This window comes from Salmo salar, chromosome ssa13 (genome assembly GCF_905237065.1).
Source record: "Salmo salar chromosome ssa13, Ssal_v3.1, whole genome shotgun sequence".
NCBI lineage: Eukaryota > Metazoa > Chordata > Actinopteri > Salmoniformes > Salmonidae > Salmo > Salmo salar.
Window position 1 is genome coordinate 25939707 of NC_059454.1, and position 16769 is coordinate 25956475.

At 43.1% G+C, this 16769-nt stretch overlaps 2 protein-coding genes across 6 annotated transcripts in view; one reads left to right on the forward strand and one right to left on the reverse strand.

Moving 5' to 3' along the window:
- Positions 1 to 3154, forward strand: part of LOC106566706 (mitogen-activated protein kinase kinase kinase 12) — a 13865-nt gene extending 10711 nt beyond the window's left edge. Inside the window, exon 14 of the mRNA XM_014135010.2 lies at positions 1043 to 3154. Within this exon, the coding sequence (XP_013990485.2) occupies positions 1043 to 1198 (156 nt within the window). The 3' untranslated portion in view covers positions 1199 to 3154. The remainder of the gene's footprint in view (positions 1 to 1042) is intronic.
- LOC106566707 (poly(rC)-binding protein 2) overlaps positions 2419 to 16769 on the reverse strand; it is a 21380-nt gene continuing 7029 nt past the window's right edge. For 3 of the 5 annotated variants that reach the window (XM_014135015.2, XM_014135013.2, XM_014135014.2), the window contains exons 9-13: positions 16131 to 16190; positions 5763 to 5835; positions 5591 to 5646; positions 3728 to 3897; positions 2419 to 3588 (exon numbers count right to left, since the gene is read on the reverse strand). In XM_014135015.2, the coding sequence (XP_013990490.1) occupies positions 3552 to 3588; positions 3728 to 3897; positions 5591 to 5646; positions 5763 to 5835; positions 16131 to 16190 (396 nt within the window). In that variant the 3' untranslated portion in view covers positions 2419 to 3551. The remainder of the gene's footprint in view (positions 3589 to 3727; positions 3898 to 5590; positions 5647 to 5762; positions 5836 to 16130; positions 16191 to 16769) is intronic. The other 2 variants (XM_014135017.2, XM_014135016.2) reach the window with 1 other exon arrangement.

The window sequence follows — 16769 nt, forward strand, 5'->3', positions numbered from 1 at the left end:
CTACTGTAAATTGGACAGTGCAGTTAGATTAACAAGAATTGAAGCTGCGACCTTTTCCACATTTTGTGTTACAGCCTGAATTTAAAATTGATTACATTGCAATTTTGTGTCACTGGCCTACAAACAATACCGCATAACGTCAAGTGGAATGATGTTTTTTGAAATTTGTACTAATTAAGTAGCATGTTCGAACATGAGTAAATAGAGACAAATATATTTATGAAAGTCACCTTGTACGAGAGAGATTTACATGATTATCAAAATGTCACGCCACACGAAACACAGCCCTTAATTTAATCGTATCTAAAATCCCCTATGGGAAAAATGAATGGTGGGAAAACGATTGGAACCATTTCGCTGTTTGACCGCTAGGTTTTATGGGTATTATGACACCTCCACTGTGGGGCTCTATAGCAGCTATTCGTCTGCTATTGCACAAGTCGGCTTGGTTGGTTGCTGTCTCTCCCTCGCTGCTTCTTGTGTCACTCGCTCACACAGTACGTCCCCTCCCCCGCTTGCTAGAGCGGCACCGCTCTCTCCCTCTCGTGCTTTACCAGCTCTGGTTAATCAAACATGATTTTCTGCTGCTACCCTCACTCGGATCGGACCTGATTTGGATCCGACCATGTCTATACGGAACGGGTCTAGTTGTCCTCGGGTCCGTTTGGAACAGGTCTCTGTGTTTAAATTGTTTTATTTATGCATGTCGAGTCCAGGTGGGAAAGCCCCAGGTCCATTTTGGAATGGGTCCAACTTCACAGCTGTATTTAATTCAGGCTGTAACACAACAAAATGTGTAATAAGTCAAGGGTTATAAATACTTCTGAAGGCACTGTACTTGTACCTATAATTTATCCATTCATTACCACCAGTTTCTAATCTACAACTTCTAGTGTGAAGTTTTTTTCTCATACCGCAATCTCTTCTTCGATAGTGACGTCAGACTAGGAACATTAACGGTTCCCATAACTCTGAGGTTTCAGTTGATTCTGTGATCTACCTCTAGCATAATGTTTCTCTCTCCTCCATCTTTACCCCTCAGAGTCAGGCCCTGTGCGACGACTCGGACTGCGACAGCGCTGAGCTTGACCAGTCAGGAAGTGGGGAGCCCAGTCGTCCACCCAGCGCTGGGGCCTGTGCACCTCCATCAGGGTCCCATTTTGGGCACCAACAAGGGTCTCCACAGGGGCCCCCATAGAGCCAACACACTGGACACTATAGAACTACAGCTACCTTACAGTAAACAACCATCACAAGAGCCTACATTAGCCAGTCTCTAAAGCAGGACTTGAATGAATGTGATGTGGGGTCACATCAACTTAGCTCAGGCTATGACAAGTTATCTACCAGTGTCTTATAAAGCAATATGGGTTTGTTCGTTAGCAAGCCTTCATAAGACAACACAGGTGATTTGTTATAAACTGATAGCAGTTATGACAGTTTGTAATATCTGACTTATTTAGATTACTTTTTTTTTTTTTTAAATAGACTTTAGATACTGTTAATACAAGTACCAACAGCCACTGCTCCCATTCAGGAAGAAAAAAATACTCAGAAATACAAACTGTCCCCTTTGGTAACTTGCCATCTGGTACTTTACCATCACTGCTCTTGGAGGAGCCCAATTTCCAATTAGCTTTTTTCTCCCATGGAAATTAATAATGTAGATATGTGAATATCACATGACAAAAATCTAAATGTATTTTAAGTGTAAGACAAGAACTGATGTAAGAAAAAGCAGTATGCAGCCCAACGAACAAATGCATGACTACACATGGTTATATTTTAAGTTCTGGATGTATCCATTTTATATTTTGTGAGAAGGTTTACACTTTTTTACCCTGTATTATTTCCATATATTTTTTATTATTATTGATGTCGGCACTTAAATAGTTATGTCAAAGGGGAATGAAAATCTCACCGAAATGTTCTCTTTCATGGATAGGTCCCTCAGCTGGTAATGTTAAATTCATACTTTGATCTTAACTCTCCTACCACTGAGTTTTGAATACACATCCCTTTAAGATCACACAGGAATTAGCCAGAACAGAGAGAATACTGCTCTCTGGTAGAAGTAGTGGAATATTAAGCATCCTTTGAATTTCAATAGAGGTTTACACATTGTAACTGTAAAATAGGAATGATATCAAAATCCAAATATGAGGAACAATAAAATATTGGTAAATCTTCGAGGTGTGACAGGTGTGTTATATTTCGGAACATGTAGCCTTAAACCCTAGGAGATACCCCTGTATGACAAGTAAAATCCAATACAAATAAAACCAAAACGCGCAACAACTACATTGTACCATTTCTATTCATTGAGTTCAGGCAGTTTATTTTTACATTAGTAGTAGGAAAGTTACTCATGTTTACCCCAGGAAAGTTTAAAATAAAAAGACTGCTTACAGCCAGAGGTAGTTTAAGCGTTTGACATATTTTTATTTCTGTATTTAAGTTCAACAATTCAGTTGCACCCAAATCTACAATAGTTTGAAAACGTGCACAAAAACATGTTTCTTCATCCTGCAAAGAATAATACAAAATAAAACCTGACCCAGGCAAAGGAGGAAACTAGTGTTAGTTATATAATCTTCCTTCTAGTTGTTTTAAATTAATACCTCAAGTCTGATCATATAAAGACCCACAAGTCTTTTGGGGAGTTTTGCCCCTAGCCCCCACCCCAGCAGTTAAAAAAAATATTTTCTCTATTTAAAACAAATATTCCAATGTTATTATCATTATTATTTTAGTAATTTCTGAGAAAAGAAATCCATTCCTCTGGCCCGTTGTCTCCGGGTTACCATGCCCCCACCCACCCAACCCTATCAGAATCCAGTACACAACAACACTCAAATGTCCAGATAAAAAAAAAAAAAAAAAAAAAAAAGAGGATGGAAACAGGAATGACAAAATAATTATACATCAAATAAGAGGTGACACAGAATTCAGTTTAAAATTCTCTTCATAGTCCCACTTTAGAGAGACGTTTCAATTATTTTCTGACAGTCTTTCATTACATTTTTTTTTTTTAAAGAGAACATCATTTACACCCCACGTATACCCATTGCCCACAATGCCTCGTTCTGGAAGTTCAGCTTTAAAGAATGTCAAATATCAGTGAATTCTAACACGAGGACTGGTGTGTATTAAATAAAAAATAAATACAGATAAAAATTAATCAAATGCAGGGAGGAAAAAAACAGTCCATCTAGTATGTTATTATTGGGTCTTCTTTTTTTTTTTTTTACATTTTGTAAGAAAAGTCTGACAAAATATGCCTTTTCAGATTTTTCCCATTTCAAAACAGAAAAACACCAAAAGAATTACCAAAAACAAAATATCTTTCAAAATAACTATTTGCAAAGGGAATTTAAAACATAAATAAATAAAATACATTGATGTAATTACAACTGAGTATGTAGGTGTTTAACCAAAGGAAAAGAGAAAACAGTAAGTTGAGAATACTTGGTTTTTGCATTAACTTCAGTGAGGGACTCTGTAAAAAAAGCAGGGGGGGTTACGTCAGGTGCTGATGAAGATCCTCCGTGTCAGTTGGCTGCCAGTCCAGTAGCTTCAGAGGACAGCCTACAGCAACACAACAAACAAAAGGTGAATCAAAACAAACTACCGTTTGTATACAAGCTGCTTTGATTTCCATCATGCTAGTCTAGTCCTCTTATTCTGAACCATGACATATCAGTAGTTCCAGTGTGTTGTCCCTTACCTGGCGTTGATCAGGTACTCAGCCAGGCTGATGCCGGCAGGGGAGCCGGTGATGGTAACCTGCCTGTCAGAGGAGCCCTCCACTTGGTTGGCGATCTTGATCTGAGCCCCAGACATCTGACGGATTTCATTGATCTTAGCCCCCTGACGGCCAATGATGCAGCCAATCAACTGAGGCAAGGAAGGGAAGAGAGAACGAGTCAGAGAATACAAGACATTTCAACCACTTCAAGAGATGCAATGCATTCGGAAAGTATTCAGAACCCTTGACCTTATCCACATTTTGTTATGTTAAAAACGTATTCTATTTTCTCATCGATCCACTCACAAGAAAAAACAGGTTTTTAGAAATTCTTGCAAATGTATTTTTTTAAAATGAAACACGGAAATATCACATGTACATAGGTATTCAGACTCTTTACTCAGTACTTTGTTGAACCACCTTTGGCAGCAATTACTGCCTCTAGTCTTCTTGGGTATAACGCTTCAAGCTTGGCACACCTGTATTTGCGGAGTTTATCCCATTCTTCTCTGCATATCCTCGCTGCAGATCCTCTCAAGCTCTGTCAGGTTGGATGGGGAGCGTCACTGCACACCCATTTCTGGTCTCTCCAGACATGTTAGATCGGGTTCAAGCCCGGACCACTTAAGGACATTCAGAGACTTGTCCCGAAGCCATTCCTGCGTTGTCTTGGCTGTGTGCTTAGGGTTGTTGTCCTGTTGGAAGGTGAACCTTTGCCCCAGTCGGAGGTCCTGAGCAGGTTTTCATCAAGGATCTCTGTACTTTGCGTCATTCATCTTTGCTTCGATCCTGACTAGTCTCCTAGTCCATGCCGGTGAAAAACATCCCCACAGCATGATGCTGCCACCACCGTGCTTCACCATAGGGATGGTGCTAGGTTTCCTCCAGATGTGACGCTTGGCAGTCAGGCCAAAGAGGTCAATCTTGGTTTCATCAGACCAGAGAATCTTGTTTCTCATGGTCAGAGTCCTTAGGTGCCTTTTGGCAAACTCCAAGCAGGCCATCATGTGCCTTTTACTGAAGTGTGGCTTCTGTCTGGCCACTCAAACATAAAAAGGCCTGATTGGTGGAGTGCTGCAGAGATGGCTGTTCTCCCATCTCCACAGAGGAACTCTGGAGCTCTGTCAGAGTGACCATCGGGTTCTTGGTGGTTCCAAACTTCTTCCATTTAAGAATGATGGAGGCCATTGTGTCCTTGGGGACATTCAATGCTGCAGACATTTTTTGGTACCTTTCCCCAGATCTGTGCTTCGACACAATCCTGTCTCAGAGCTCTACGGACAATTCCTTAGACCTCATGGCTTGGTTTTTGCTCTGACATGCACTGTCAACTGCAGGACATTATATAGACAGGTGTGTGCCTTTCCAAATCATGTCCAATCAATTTAATTTGTCACAGATGGACTCCAATCAAGTCATAGAAACATCAAAGATGATCAATGGAACAGGATGCACCTGAGCTCAATTTCGAGTCTCATAGCAATGGGTCCGAATACTTACGTAAATATGGTATGTTTTTTCTTTTTAATGGATTTGCCAACATTTCTAAAAACCTGGTTCTCTCTTCATTATGGGGTATTGAGTGTAGATTGAGGAAAAAAATTGATTTAATCCATCTTAAAATAAGGCTGTAACAAAATATGGAAAAAGTCAAAGGGGTCTGACTACTTCCCGAACGCACTGTAAATGGAAGTTGGATTTAAACATGTTTCTGCTAAAAACACAGATCAGACAAGTATATTAGACAATTAGACTAACCAAATGGCTGAATTATTTACATGAAACTTCAGCTGAAGTAACGAGAACAGGTGAGAGAATTCAAGGGTGGACTGGGACACTTACATCGTTTGGAATGGTCAGCTCATGGGAACTAGTTTGTGCAGAAGAATCCATCCCAGCTAGAGAGAGAAAAACACTCAGTACCTACAAAGCAAACATTGCACACAATGCACCGTATAAACAAATAACATGTCAATCAAATGCTTCCTGTCTCCATCCTTCCTCTGTGACCTACCTTGGAAACCCTGGTTGTTGGGAGCGATGGGGAAAGGGCTCTGCTGCATGGCCAGCTGGTGGAGTTTGGTAAGCTGTGGAGAGAGATGGAAAGGTGGAGAGGAAGAGCGAGAGATGGAAAGAGATGAAGAGGGGAAAATGAAAGGAGACAGACATCATAAGTCAGGAGACAGAGGGCTATGATCAACACAATTATATATACAGTACCAGTCAAAGGATTGTACACACACCACGGGTTTTTATTTGTACTATTTTCTACATTGTAGAATAATAGTGAATACATCAAAACTATGAAATATCATATGGAATCATGTAGTAACCAAAAGTGTTAAATCAAAATATATATTTTAGATTCTTCAAAGTATCCGCATTGATGACAGCTTTGCACACTCTTGGCAATCCCTCAACCAGCTTCATGAGGTGGTCACCTGGAATGCATTTGAATTAACAGGTGTGCCTTGTTAAAACCTAATTTGTGGAATTTCATTCCTTCTTAAAGCGTTTGAGCCAATCAGTTGTTATGACAAGGTAGGGGTGGTATACAGAAGATGGTCTTTTACCAAATAGGGCTAAGTCCATATTATGGCAAGAACAGCTCAAAATAAGCAAAGAGAAATGACAGTCCGTCATTACATTACGACATGGTCAGTCAATCTGGAAAATTTCAGGAACGTTGAAAGTTTCTTCAAGTGCAGTCGCAAAAACCATCAAGCGCTATGCTGAAACTGGCTCTCATGAGGACTGCCAGAGGAAAGGAAGACCCAGTGACCTCTGCTGCAGAGGAAGTTCATTCGAGTTATCTACACCTCAGAAATTGTAGCCCAAATAAATCTTATCAGTTCAATTAACAGACATCTCAACATTTAACTGCCTTAATTTTGCTAGACCCCAGGAAGAGTAACTGCTGCCTTAGTTAATGGGGATCCATAAGAAATACATCAACTGTTCAGAGGAGACTGCGTGAACCAGGACATGGTCAATATACTGCAAAGAAACCACTACTAAAAAGGACACCAATAAGAATAAGAGACTTGCTTGGGCCAAGAAACACAAGCAATGGACATTAGACCGGTGGCAATCTGAGATTATTGGTTCCAACCGCCGTGTCTTTCTGAGACGCAGAGTAGGTGAACGGATGATCTCCGCATGTGTGGTTCCCACTGAAGCATGGAGGTGGTGTGATAGTGCTTTGCTGGTGACACTGTCTGTGATTTATTTAGAATTCAAGGCACACTTAACCAGCATGGCTACCACAGCATTCTGCAACAATATGCCATCCCATCTGGTTTGGCCTTTAATTTGTTTTTCAACAGGACAAATGACCCAAAACACCTCCAGGCTGTGTGAGGGCTATTTGACCAAGGAGAGTGATGGAGTACTGCATCCGATGACCTGGCCTCCACAATCACCCGACCTCAACCGAATTGAGATGGTCTGGGATGAGTTGGACCGCAGAGTGAAGGGAAAGGAGCCAATAAGTGCTCAGTATATGTGGGAGCTCCTTCAAGACTGTTGGGAAAGCGGTTTGAGAGAATGCCAAGCGTGTGCAAAGCTGTCATCAATGCAAAGGGTGGCTACTTCGAAGAATCTAAAATATAATTTGATTTGCTTAACACTTTTTTTGGTTACTACATGGTTCCATTTGTTATTTAATCATTTTGATGTCTTCACAATTATTCTACAATGTAGAAAATAGTGAAAATAAAGAAAACCCTTGAATGAGTAGGCGTGTCCAAACTTGACTGGTACTGTACACACACTTTCATTAAGTACACAACCCAGTTCACAAAAATGTATCGCACCTACAGACAGTGAATGAATCACGTGTCTTTTCACACACACGACAGTGTCTAGGGTTTACCGAGAATCGTGTAACAAACAAACATCCCGTCAGCGTCAGTCCCCCGAGGGAAAACAGCTTGTTGAGACGGGTCGAAGGAGAATGGCAAGAACTCTGCAAGCTAACAGGCGGCTCACAAACAGACAAATAACGGCGCAGTACAAGTGGTGTGCAGAACGGCATCTCGGAATGCATAACTAGTCTATCCATGTCACGGACGGGCTGTTGCAGCAGACGATCACACCGGGTTCCACTCCTATCAGCTAAAAACAAGAAAAAGCGGCTCCAGTGGGTACGCGATCACCAACACTGGACAATTGAGGACTGGAAAAACTTTGCCTGGAATATGAAAGTGAGTTCAGTTTACTTAAGTGGCCTGCGCAGTCCCCAGACCTCAAGCCAATGGAGCATCTTGGAACATACAAAATCCCTGTGGAACGTGTCTGACACCTTTTAGAATGCCCCAAAGAATTCAGGCTGTTCTGAGGGCAAAGGGGGGTCCAACCCGGTACTAGATGTGTGTACCAAATAGACTGGCCTGTGAGTGAGTACACATACAGTGCATTCAGAAAGTATTCAGACTCCACATTTTCTTACGTTACAGCCTTATTCTAAACAACCCATAATGACAAAGTGAAAACAGGTTTTTAGAAATATTTGCAAAATTATACATTTTAAAACAGAAGCCTTTGCTATGAAACTCGAAATTGAGCTCAGGTGCATCCTGTTTTCTACAACTTGGAGTCCACCTGTGGTAATTTAAATTGATTGGACATGATTTGGAAAGGCACACACACCTGTCTAAATGAGGTCCCACAGTTGACAGTGCATGTCAGAGCAAACACCAAGCCATGAGGTCGAAGGAATTGTCTGTCGAGTTCCGAGACGGGATTGTGTCAAGGCACAGATCTGGGGAAAGGTACCAAAAAAAATGTCTGCAGCATGTGTCCAAGAACACGGCGGACTCCAATTTTAAATGGAATAAGTTTAGAACTGCCAAGACTCTTCCTAGAGCGGGCCGCCCGGCCAAACTGAGAAATCGGTGGTCACTGACAGAGTTCCTCTGTGGAGATGGGCGAACCTGCCAGAAGGACAACCATCTCCACAGCACTCCACCAAAGCAGCCCTTTATGGTAGAGTGGCCAGACGGAAGCCACTCCTCAGTAAAAGGCGCATGACAGCACGCTTGTAGTTTGCCAAAAAGAGTCTCCGACCATGAGAAACAAGATTCTCTGGTCTGATGAAACCAAGATTGAACTGAATGCCAAGCGTCACCTCTGGAGGAAACTTGGCAACATCCCTACGGTGAAGCATGGTGGTGGCAGCATCATGCTGTGGGGATGTTTTTCCAGCAGCAGGGACTGGGAGATCAGTCAAGATCGAGAGAAAGATGAACGGAGCAAAGTACGGAGCGATCCATGATGAAAACCTGCTCCAGAGTGCTCAGGACATCAGACTGGGGCAAAGGTTCACCTTCCAACAGGACAAACAACCCAACCATAGCTAAGACAACGCAGGAGTGGCTTCGGGATAAGTCTCAATGTCCTCGAGTGGCCCAGCCAGACCCCGGACTTTGACGCAACCTAACATCTATGGAGAGACCTGAAAAGCTGTGCAGTGATGCTCCCCATCCAACCTGAGAGTTTTAGAGGATCTGCAGAGAAGAATGTGAGAAACTCCCCAAATACAGGTGTGCCAAGCTTGTAGGGTCATACCCAAGACTCGAGGCAGTAATCACTGCCAAAAGGTGCTTCAACAAAGTACTGAGTAAAGGGTCTGAATACTTATGTAAATGTAGTATTTCATTATTATTAATTTTTTTTATACATGGGGTAGTGTGTAGATTGATGAGGGGAAACAACTTGAATCCATAGCCCGCATATTGACGTCACTTCCTGTTGAACGCGGAAGGTACATAATGTTAGATCCCTCACTTCCAAGGCAGATATAGTCAATGAACTAATCACTGATCATAATCTTGATGTGATTGGCCTGACTGAAACATGGCTTAAGCCTGATGAATTTACTGTGTTAAATGAGGCCTCTTCTCCTGGTTACACGAGTGACCATATCTCCCGCAAAGGCAGAGGTGTTGCTAACACTTACAATTCCAAATTTCAATTCACACAACATCAAAAAAATGACCACGTTTTGGTCTTTTGAGCTTCTAGTCATGAAATCTATGCAGCCTACTCAATCACTTTTTATAGCTACTGTTTACAGGCCTCCTGGGCCGTATACAGCGTTCCTCACTGAGTTCCTACTGGATCTTGTAGTCATGGCAGATATTCTAATTTTTGGTGACTTTAATATTCACATGGAAAAGTCCACAGACCCACTCCAAAAGGCTTTCGGAGCCATCATCGACTACGTGGGTTTTGTCCAACATGTCTCCGGACGTACTCACTGCCACAGTCATATTCTGGACCTAGTTTTGTCCTGTGGAATAAATGTTGTAGATCTAAATGTTTTTCTTCATAATCCTAGACTATCGGACCACCAATTTATTACGTTTGCAATCACAACAAATAATCTGCTCAGACCCCAACCAAGGATCATCAAAAGCCGTGCTATAAAATCTCAGACAACCCAAAGATTCCTAGATGCCCTTCCAGACTCCCCCCCCACCTACCCAAGGACATCAGAGTACAACAATTGGTTAACCATCGGAGGAACTTAATTTAACCTTGCGTAATACTCTAGACGCAGTCGCACCCCTAAAAACATTTGTCATAAGAAAGTAGCTCCCCGGTATACAGAAAATACCCGAGCCCTGAAGCAAGCTTCCAGAAAATTGGAACTGAAATGGCGTTACACCAAACTGTAAGTCTTCCGATTAGATTGGAAAGACAGTACCGTATTGAAGAGCCCTCACTGCTGCTCGATCATATTTTTCCAACTTAATTTAGGAGAATAAGAACAATCATACATTTATTTTTGATACTGTTGCAAAGCTAACTAAAAAGCAGCATTCCCCAAGAGAGGATGGCTTTCACTACAGCAGTGATAAATTCATGAACTTCTTTGACGAAAAAGTTAATGATCATTTGAAAGCAAATTACGGACTCCTCTTTAAATCTGCATATTTCTCCAAAGCTCAGTTGTCCGGAGTCTGCACAACACTGCCAGGACCGAGGATCAAGGGAGACACTGAAGTTTCTTAATACTATATCTCTTGACACATTGGTGAAAATAGTCATGGCCTCTAAACCTTCAAGCTGCATACCGGACCCTATTCCAACTAAACTAATGAAATAGCTGCTTCCTGTTCTTGGCCCTCATATGTTGAGCATAAAATGGCTCCCTATCCACCGGATGTGTATCAAACTCACTAAAAGTGGCAGTAATAAAAACCTCTTGAAAAAGCCAAACCTTGATCCAGAAAAATAAAATAAAAAAACTTAAGACTAAAAAGAAAATGTACAAAAATGTCAGCTTATTTCAAATCTCCCACTGCTCTCAACATTTTTAGAAAAAGCTGTTGAAGACTAAGAATGTATACGAAACACTTCAGTCTGGTTTTAGACCCCATCATAGTACCGAGACTGCACTTGCTTTTGATACCATCTTTTGGATATTGTTCTACAAGGACAAGATCTGGCCTGGTTTAGATTTGATCTGTCGGAAAGATATCAGTTTGTCTCTGTGGATGGTTTGTCCTCTGACAAATCAACTGTAAAATTTCAGTGTTCCTCAAGGTTCCATTTTAGGACCTCTTGTTTTCACTACATACACTGCTCAAAAAAATAAATTGAACACTTAAACAACACAATGTAACTCCAAGTCAATCATACTTCTGTGACATCAAACTGTCCACTTAGGAAGCAACACTGATTGACAATACATTTCACATGCTGTTGTGCAAATGGAATAGACAACAGGTGGAAATTATAGGCAATTAGCAAGACACCCCCAATAAAGGAGTGGTTCTGCAGGTGGTGACCACAGACCACTTCTCAGTTCCTATGCTTCCTGGCTGATGTTGGTCACTTTTGAATGCTGGCAGTGCTTTCACTCTAGTGGTAGCATGAGACGGAGTCTACAACCCACACAAGTGGCTCAGGTAGTGCAGCTCATCCAGGATGGCACATCAATGCGAGCTGTGGCAAGAAGGTTTGCTGTGTCTGTCAGCGTAGTGTCCAGAGCATGGAGGCGCTACCAGGCGACAGGCCAGTACGTCAGGAGACGTGGAGGAGGCCGTAGGAGGGCAACAACCCAGCAGCAGGACCGCTACCTCCGCCTTTGTGCAAGAAGGAGCAGGAGGAGCACTGCCAGAGCCCTGCAAAATGACCTCCAGCAGGCCACAAATGTGCATGTGTCTGCTCAAACGGTCAGAAACAGACTCCATGAGGGTGGTATGAGGGCCCGACGTCCACAGGTGGGGGTTGTGCTTACAGCCCAACACCGTGCAGGACGTTTGGCATTTGCCAGAGAACACCAAGATTGGCAAATTCGCCACTGGCGCCCTGTGCTCTTCACAGATGAAAGCAGGTTCACACTGAGCACGTGACAGACGTGACAGAGTCTGGAGACGCCGTGGAGAACGTTCTGCTGCCTGCAACATCCTCCAGCATGACCGGTATGGCGGTGGGTTAGTCATGGTGTGGGGTGGCATTTCTTTGGGGGGGCCGCACAGCCCTCCATGTGCTCGCCAGAGGTAGCCTGACTGCCATTAGGTACCGAGATGAGATCCTCAGACCCCTTGTGAGACCATATGCTGGTGCGGTTGGCCCTGGGTTCCTCCTAATGCAAGACAATGCTAGACCTTATGTGGCTGGAGTGTGTCAGCAGTTCCTGCAAGAGGAAGGCATTGATGCTATGGACTGGCCCGCCCGTTCCCCAGACCTGAATCCAATTGAGCACATCTGGGACATCATGTCTCGCTCCATCCACCAACGCCACGTTGCACCACAGACTGTCCGGGAGTTGGGAGGAGATCCCTCAGGAGACCATCCGCCACCTCATCAGGAGCATGCCCAGGCGTTGTAGGGAGGTCATACAGGCACATGGAGGCCACACACACTACTGAGCCTCATTTTGACTTGTTTTAAGGACATTACATCAAAGTTGGATCAGCCTGTAGTGTGGTTTTCCACTTTAATTTTGAGTGCGACTCCAAATCCAGACCTCCATGGGTTGATAAATTGGATTTCCATTGATTATTTGTGTGTGATTTTGTTGTCAGCACATTCAACTATGTAAAGAAAAATGTATTTAATAAGATTATTTCATTCATTCAGATCTAGGATGTGTTATTTTAGTGTTCCCTTTATTTTTTTGAGCAGTATATATATATATATATATATATATTTATATTACCTCTTGGTGGTGTCATTCAGAAACAATGTTAACTTTCACTGCTAAGAGGACGACACAGCTGTACATTTCGATGAAACATGGTGAAGCCCCAAAATTGCCCTCCCTGGAATCCTGTGTTTCAGACATAAGGAAGTGGATGGCAGCAAATGTTTTACTTTTAAAACTCAGACATAACAGAGATGCTAGTTCTATGTCCCAAGAAACAAAGAAATCTTCTGTTGGATCTGACAATCTTGATGGTTGTACAGTCGTCTCAAACAAAACTGTAAAGGACCTCGGCGTTAGTCGGGACCCTGATCTCGCTTTTGATGAACATATCAAGGACAGCTTTTTTTCCATCTACGTAACATTGCAAAAATCAGAAACTTTCTGTCCAAAAATTATGCAGAAAAATTAATCAATGCTTTTGTCACTTCTAAATTGGACTACTGCAACGCTCTACTTTCCGGCTACCCGGATAAAGCACTAAATAAAATGAGTAGAAGCAAAAAATGTGATCATATTACTCCAGTGCTAGCCTCTCTACACCGGCTTCCTGTTAAGGCTAGGGCTCATTTCAAGGTTTTACTGCTAACCTACAAAGCATTACATGGGCTTGCTCCTATCCATCTTTCCGATTTGGTCTTGCCGTACATACCTACCCCTACAGTCACAAGATGCAGGCCTCCTTATTGTCCCTAGAATTTCTAAGCAAACAGCTGGAGGCAGGGCTTTCTCCTATAGAGCTCTTTATTGAAGACTCATCTCTTCAGGATCCTATGATTGAGTGTAGCCTGACCCAGAGGTGTGAAGGTGAACAGAAAGGCACTGGAGCGACGAACCACCCTTGCTGTCTGCCCAATTCCCCTCTCTCCACTGGGATTCTCTGCCACTAACCCCATTACGGGGCTGAGTCACTGGCTTACTGGTGCTCATCCATGCCGTCCCTAGGAGGGGTGCATCACTTGAGTGGGTTGAGTCACTGACGTGATCTTCCTTTCAGGGTTGGCGCCCCCCTCGGGTTTGTGCCGTGGGGGAGATCTTCGTGGGCTATACTCTGCCTTGTCTCAGGGTAGTAAGTTGGTGGTTGAAGATATCCCTCTAGTGGTGTGGAGGCTGTGCTTTGGCAAAGTGGGTGGGGTTATATCCTGCCTGGTTGGCCCTGTCCGGGGGTATAGTCGGACGGGGCCACAGTGTCTCCCGACCCCTCCGGTCTCAGTCTCCAGTAATTATGCTGCAATAGTTTGTGTCGGGAGGCTAGGGTCAGTCTGTTATATATGGAGTATTTCTCCTGTCTTATCCAGTGTCCTGTGTGAATTTAAGTATGTTCCCTCTAATTCTCAATCTTCTCTCAGAGGACCTGAGCCCTAGGACCATGCCGCAGTCCACCTGGTCGTACTGCTGCTCCAGTGTCAACTGTTCTGCCTGCAGCTATGGAACCCTGACCTGTTCACCGGACGTGCTACCTTGTCCTGTACCTGCTGTTTTCGACTCTCTCTCTCTCTTTACCGCACCTGCTGTCTCTAACTCAATGATCGGCTTTGAAAAGCCAACTGACATTTACTCCGGAGGTGCTGACCTGTTGCACCCTCTACAACCACTGTGATTGTTATTATTTGACCCTACTGGTCATCTATGAACATTTGAACATCTTGGCCATGTACTGTTCTAATCTCTACCCTGCACAGCCAGAAGAGGACTTTCCACCCCTCAGAGACTGGTTCCTCTTGGTTTCTTCCTAGGTTCCTGCCTTTCTAGGGAGCTTTTCCTAGCCACCATGCTTCTACATCTGCTTTGCTTGCTGTTTGGGGTTGTAGGCTGGGTTTCTGTTAGTGATGCACCGATATGACATTTTTTGGCCGATATCCGATATTTTCCTTGCCAAAAAAACCCTGATACTTCAAATTTTAGCAGCCTTTTAAGCATTCTAGTACAGGTAAATAGTTACACACACACACACACACAGGTCTAAGGCACTGCATCTCAGTGCAAGAGGCGTCACTAGTCCCTGGTTCGAATCTAGGCTGTATAACATCCGGCCGTGATTGGGAGTCCCATAGGGCGGCGCACAATTGGCCCAGCATTGTCCGGGCCGTCATTGTAAATAAGAATTTGTTCTTAACTGACCTACCTAGTTAAATAAAAGGTTAAAAATATATATATATATATATATATATATATAAAAAATGTAGGCTACGTGTGCCTTTTCTAAATTGATGCCGTTCTTGTCTATTAATGTTCTGATTTATGTCATGTTTTGTGTGGACAAAAGGAAGAGTAGCTGATGCTTTTGCAACAGCTAATGGGGATCCTAATAAAATAAAAATGAAAATTCTGTCAACACAGAAATTATTGGCGAAGATTTAACACTACGAAATATCTGCAGAAAACATTGGCTATGAAATTATCGTCTGATACTGGAACGATTTAGGCAATTGGCAGCCGATACCATAGGCTGAAATAGCATGCATCCTACATATCAGAGAATGGGGGGGTTCTTTTATTTTCTCCCCAATTGTGATCCAATTATCGAAGGTCGAGTCATGCGTCCTCCGAAACATGACCTGCCAAACCGCGCTCATTAACACCCACCCGCTTAACCTGGAAAAGCCAGCTGTACACAAGGAGTCGCTACAAGGAGTTGCTAGAACGCGATGAACCAAGTAAAGTCCCCCTGGCCAAACCCTCCCCTAACCCGGGCGACACTGGGCCAATTGTGCACCGCCCTATTGGACTCCTGGTCACGGCCAGTGAACGAACCCGGTACTGTAGTGACACCTCAAGCACTGCAATGCAGTGCCTTAAACCACTGCGCCATTCAGGAAGCCGGAATGCGGGGCTTCTGAGCAATTACTTTACAGTACTATGTGCTGTCAATTTTTTATAATTACCATACATGCAGCAACTCAACACAATGGATTGATTGACAGTAGAAGACTAGCATAGGATCACAAACAATCAAGCCAATGAGTCAAAGCCTAAATTCAGAATTCCGATCAAACATAATTGGTGTGCAGAGAAACTAAACAATACACACGGCAACAAATAGTCATTGAAACAACCAACTGTGTTTAGAACTACAAGTAGGCCTTAGCATTGCATGAATTGAAACACAAAATGGAACTTGGGTGCTTTGGGGGGAGGGACAAAAAGTACAGCATGTAATAGAGGGTGGATGCCATGGCTACCCAGGAGGGTTGACTGTATGTGTAGATATATGGGCTCACTTACAGAATGACCTTCACTTACGTCAGGCTGTGGAATGGCGTGCTGTCCTTGGACAGCATATGCCTGCAATGAGAGAACAGCACTTAGGAGGGCGCAAGGGAAACAGAAACAAAGTGCATGCACATGCATACACACCAAGTGAATGTATAGACAAACACGCAAATAAACAGGCTATAGTACACTGGGGACCTATGACCTTGGATGTCTGGAATGAGAAAAATGCTATGGGGTAATTCATACATCAACACGCATCATAAGTAGTCACCACCAATGGATTTATTTTCTTTAAAATGTTTTATTGTAATTAGTCATTGATCTTTAATTAAATGTACTGGACATGTCTATATAAGGTTCCACAGTTGATAGTGCATGTCAGAGCAAAAACCAAGCCATGAAGTCGAAGGAACTGTCCGTGGAGCTCCGAGAGAGGATTGTGTCAAGGCACAGATCTGGTGAAGGGCACCAAAACATTTCTGCAGTATTGATGGTCCTCAAGAACACAGTTGCCTCCATCATTATTAAACAGAAGAAGATTGGAACCACCAATACTCTTCCTAGAGCTGGCCACCCGGCAAAAATGAGAAGTCAGGGGAGAAGGGCCTTGGTCAGAGAAGTTACCAAGAACCCAATGGTCACTCTAAC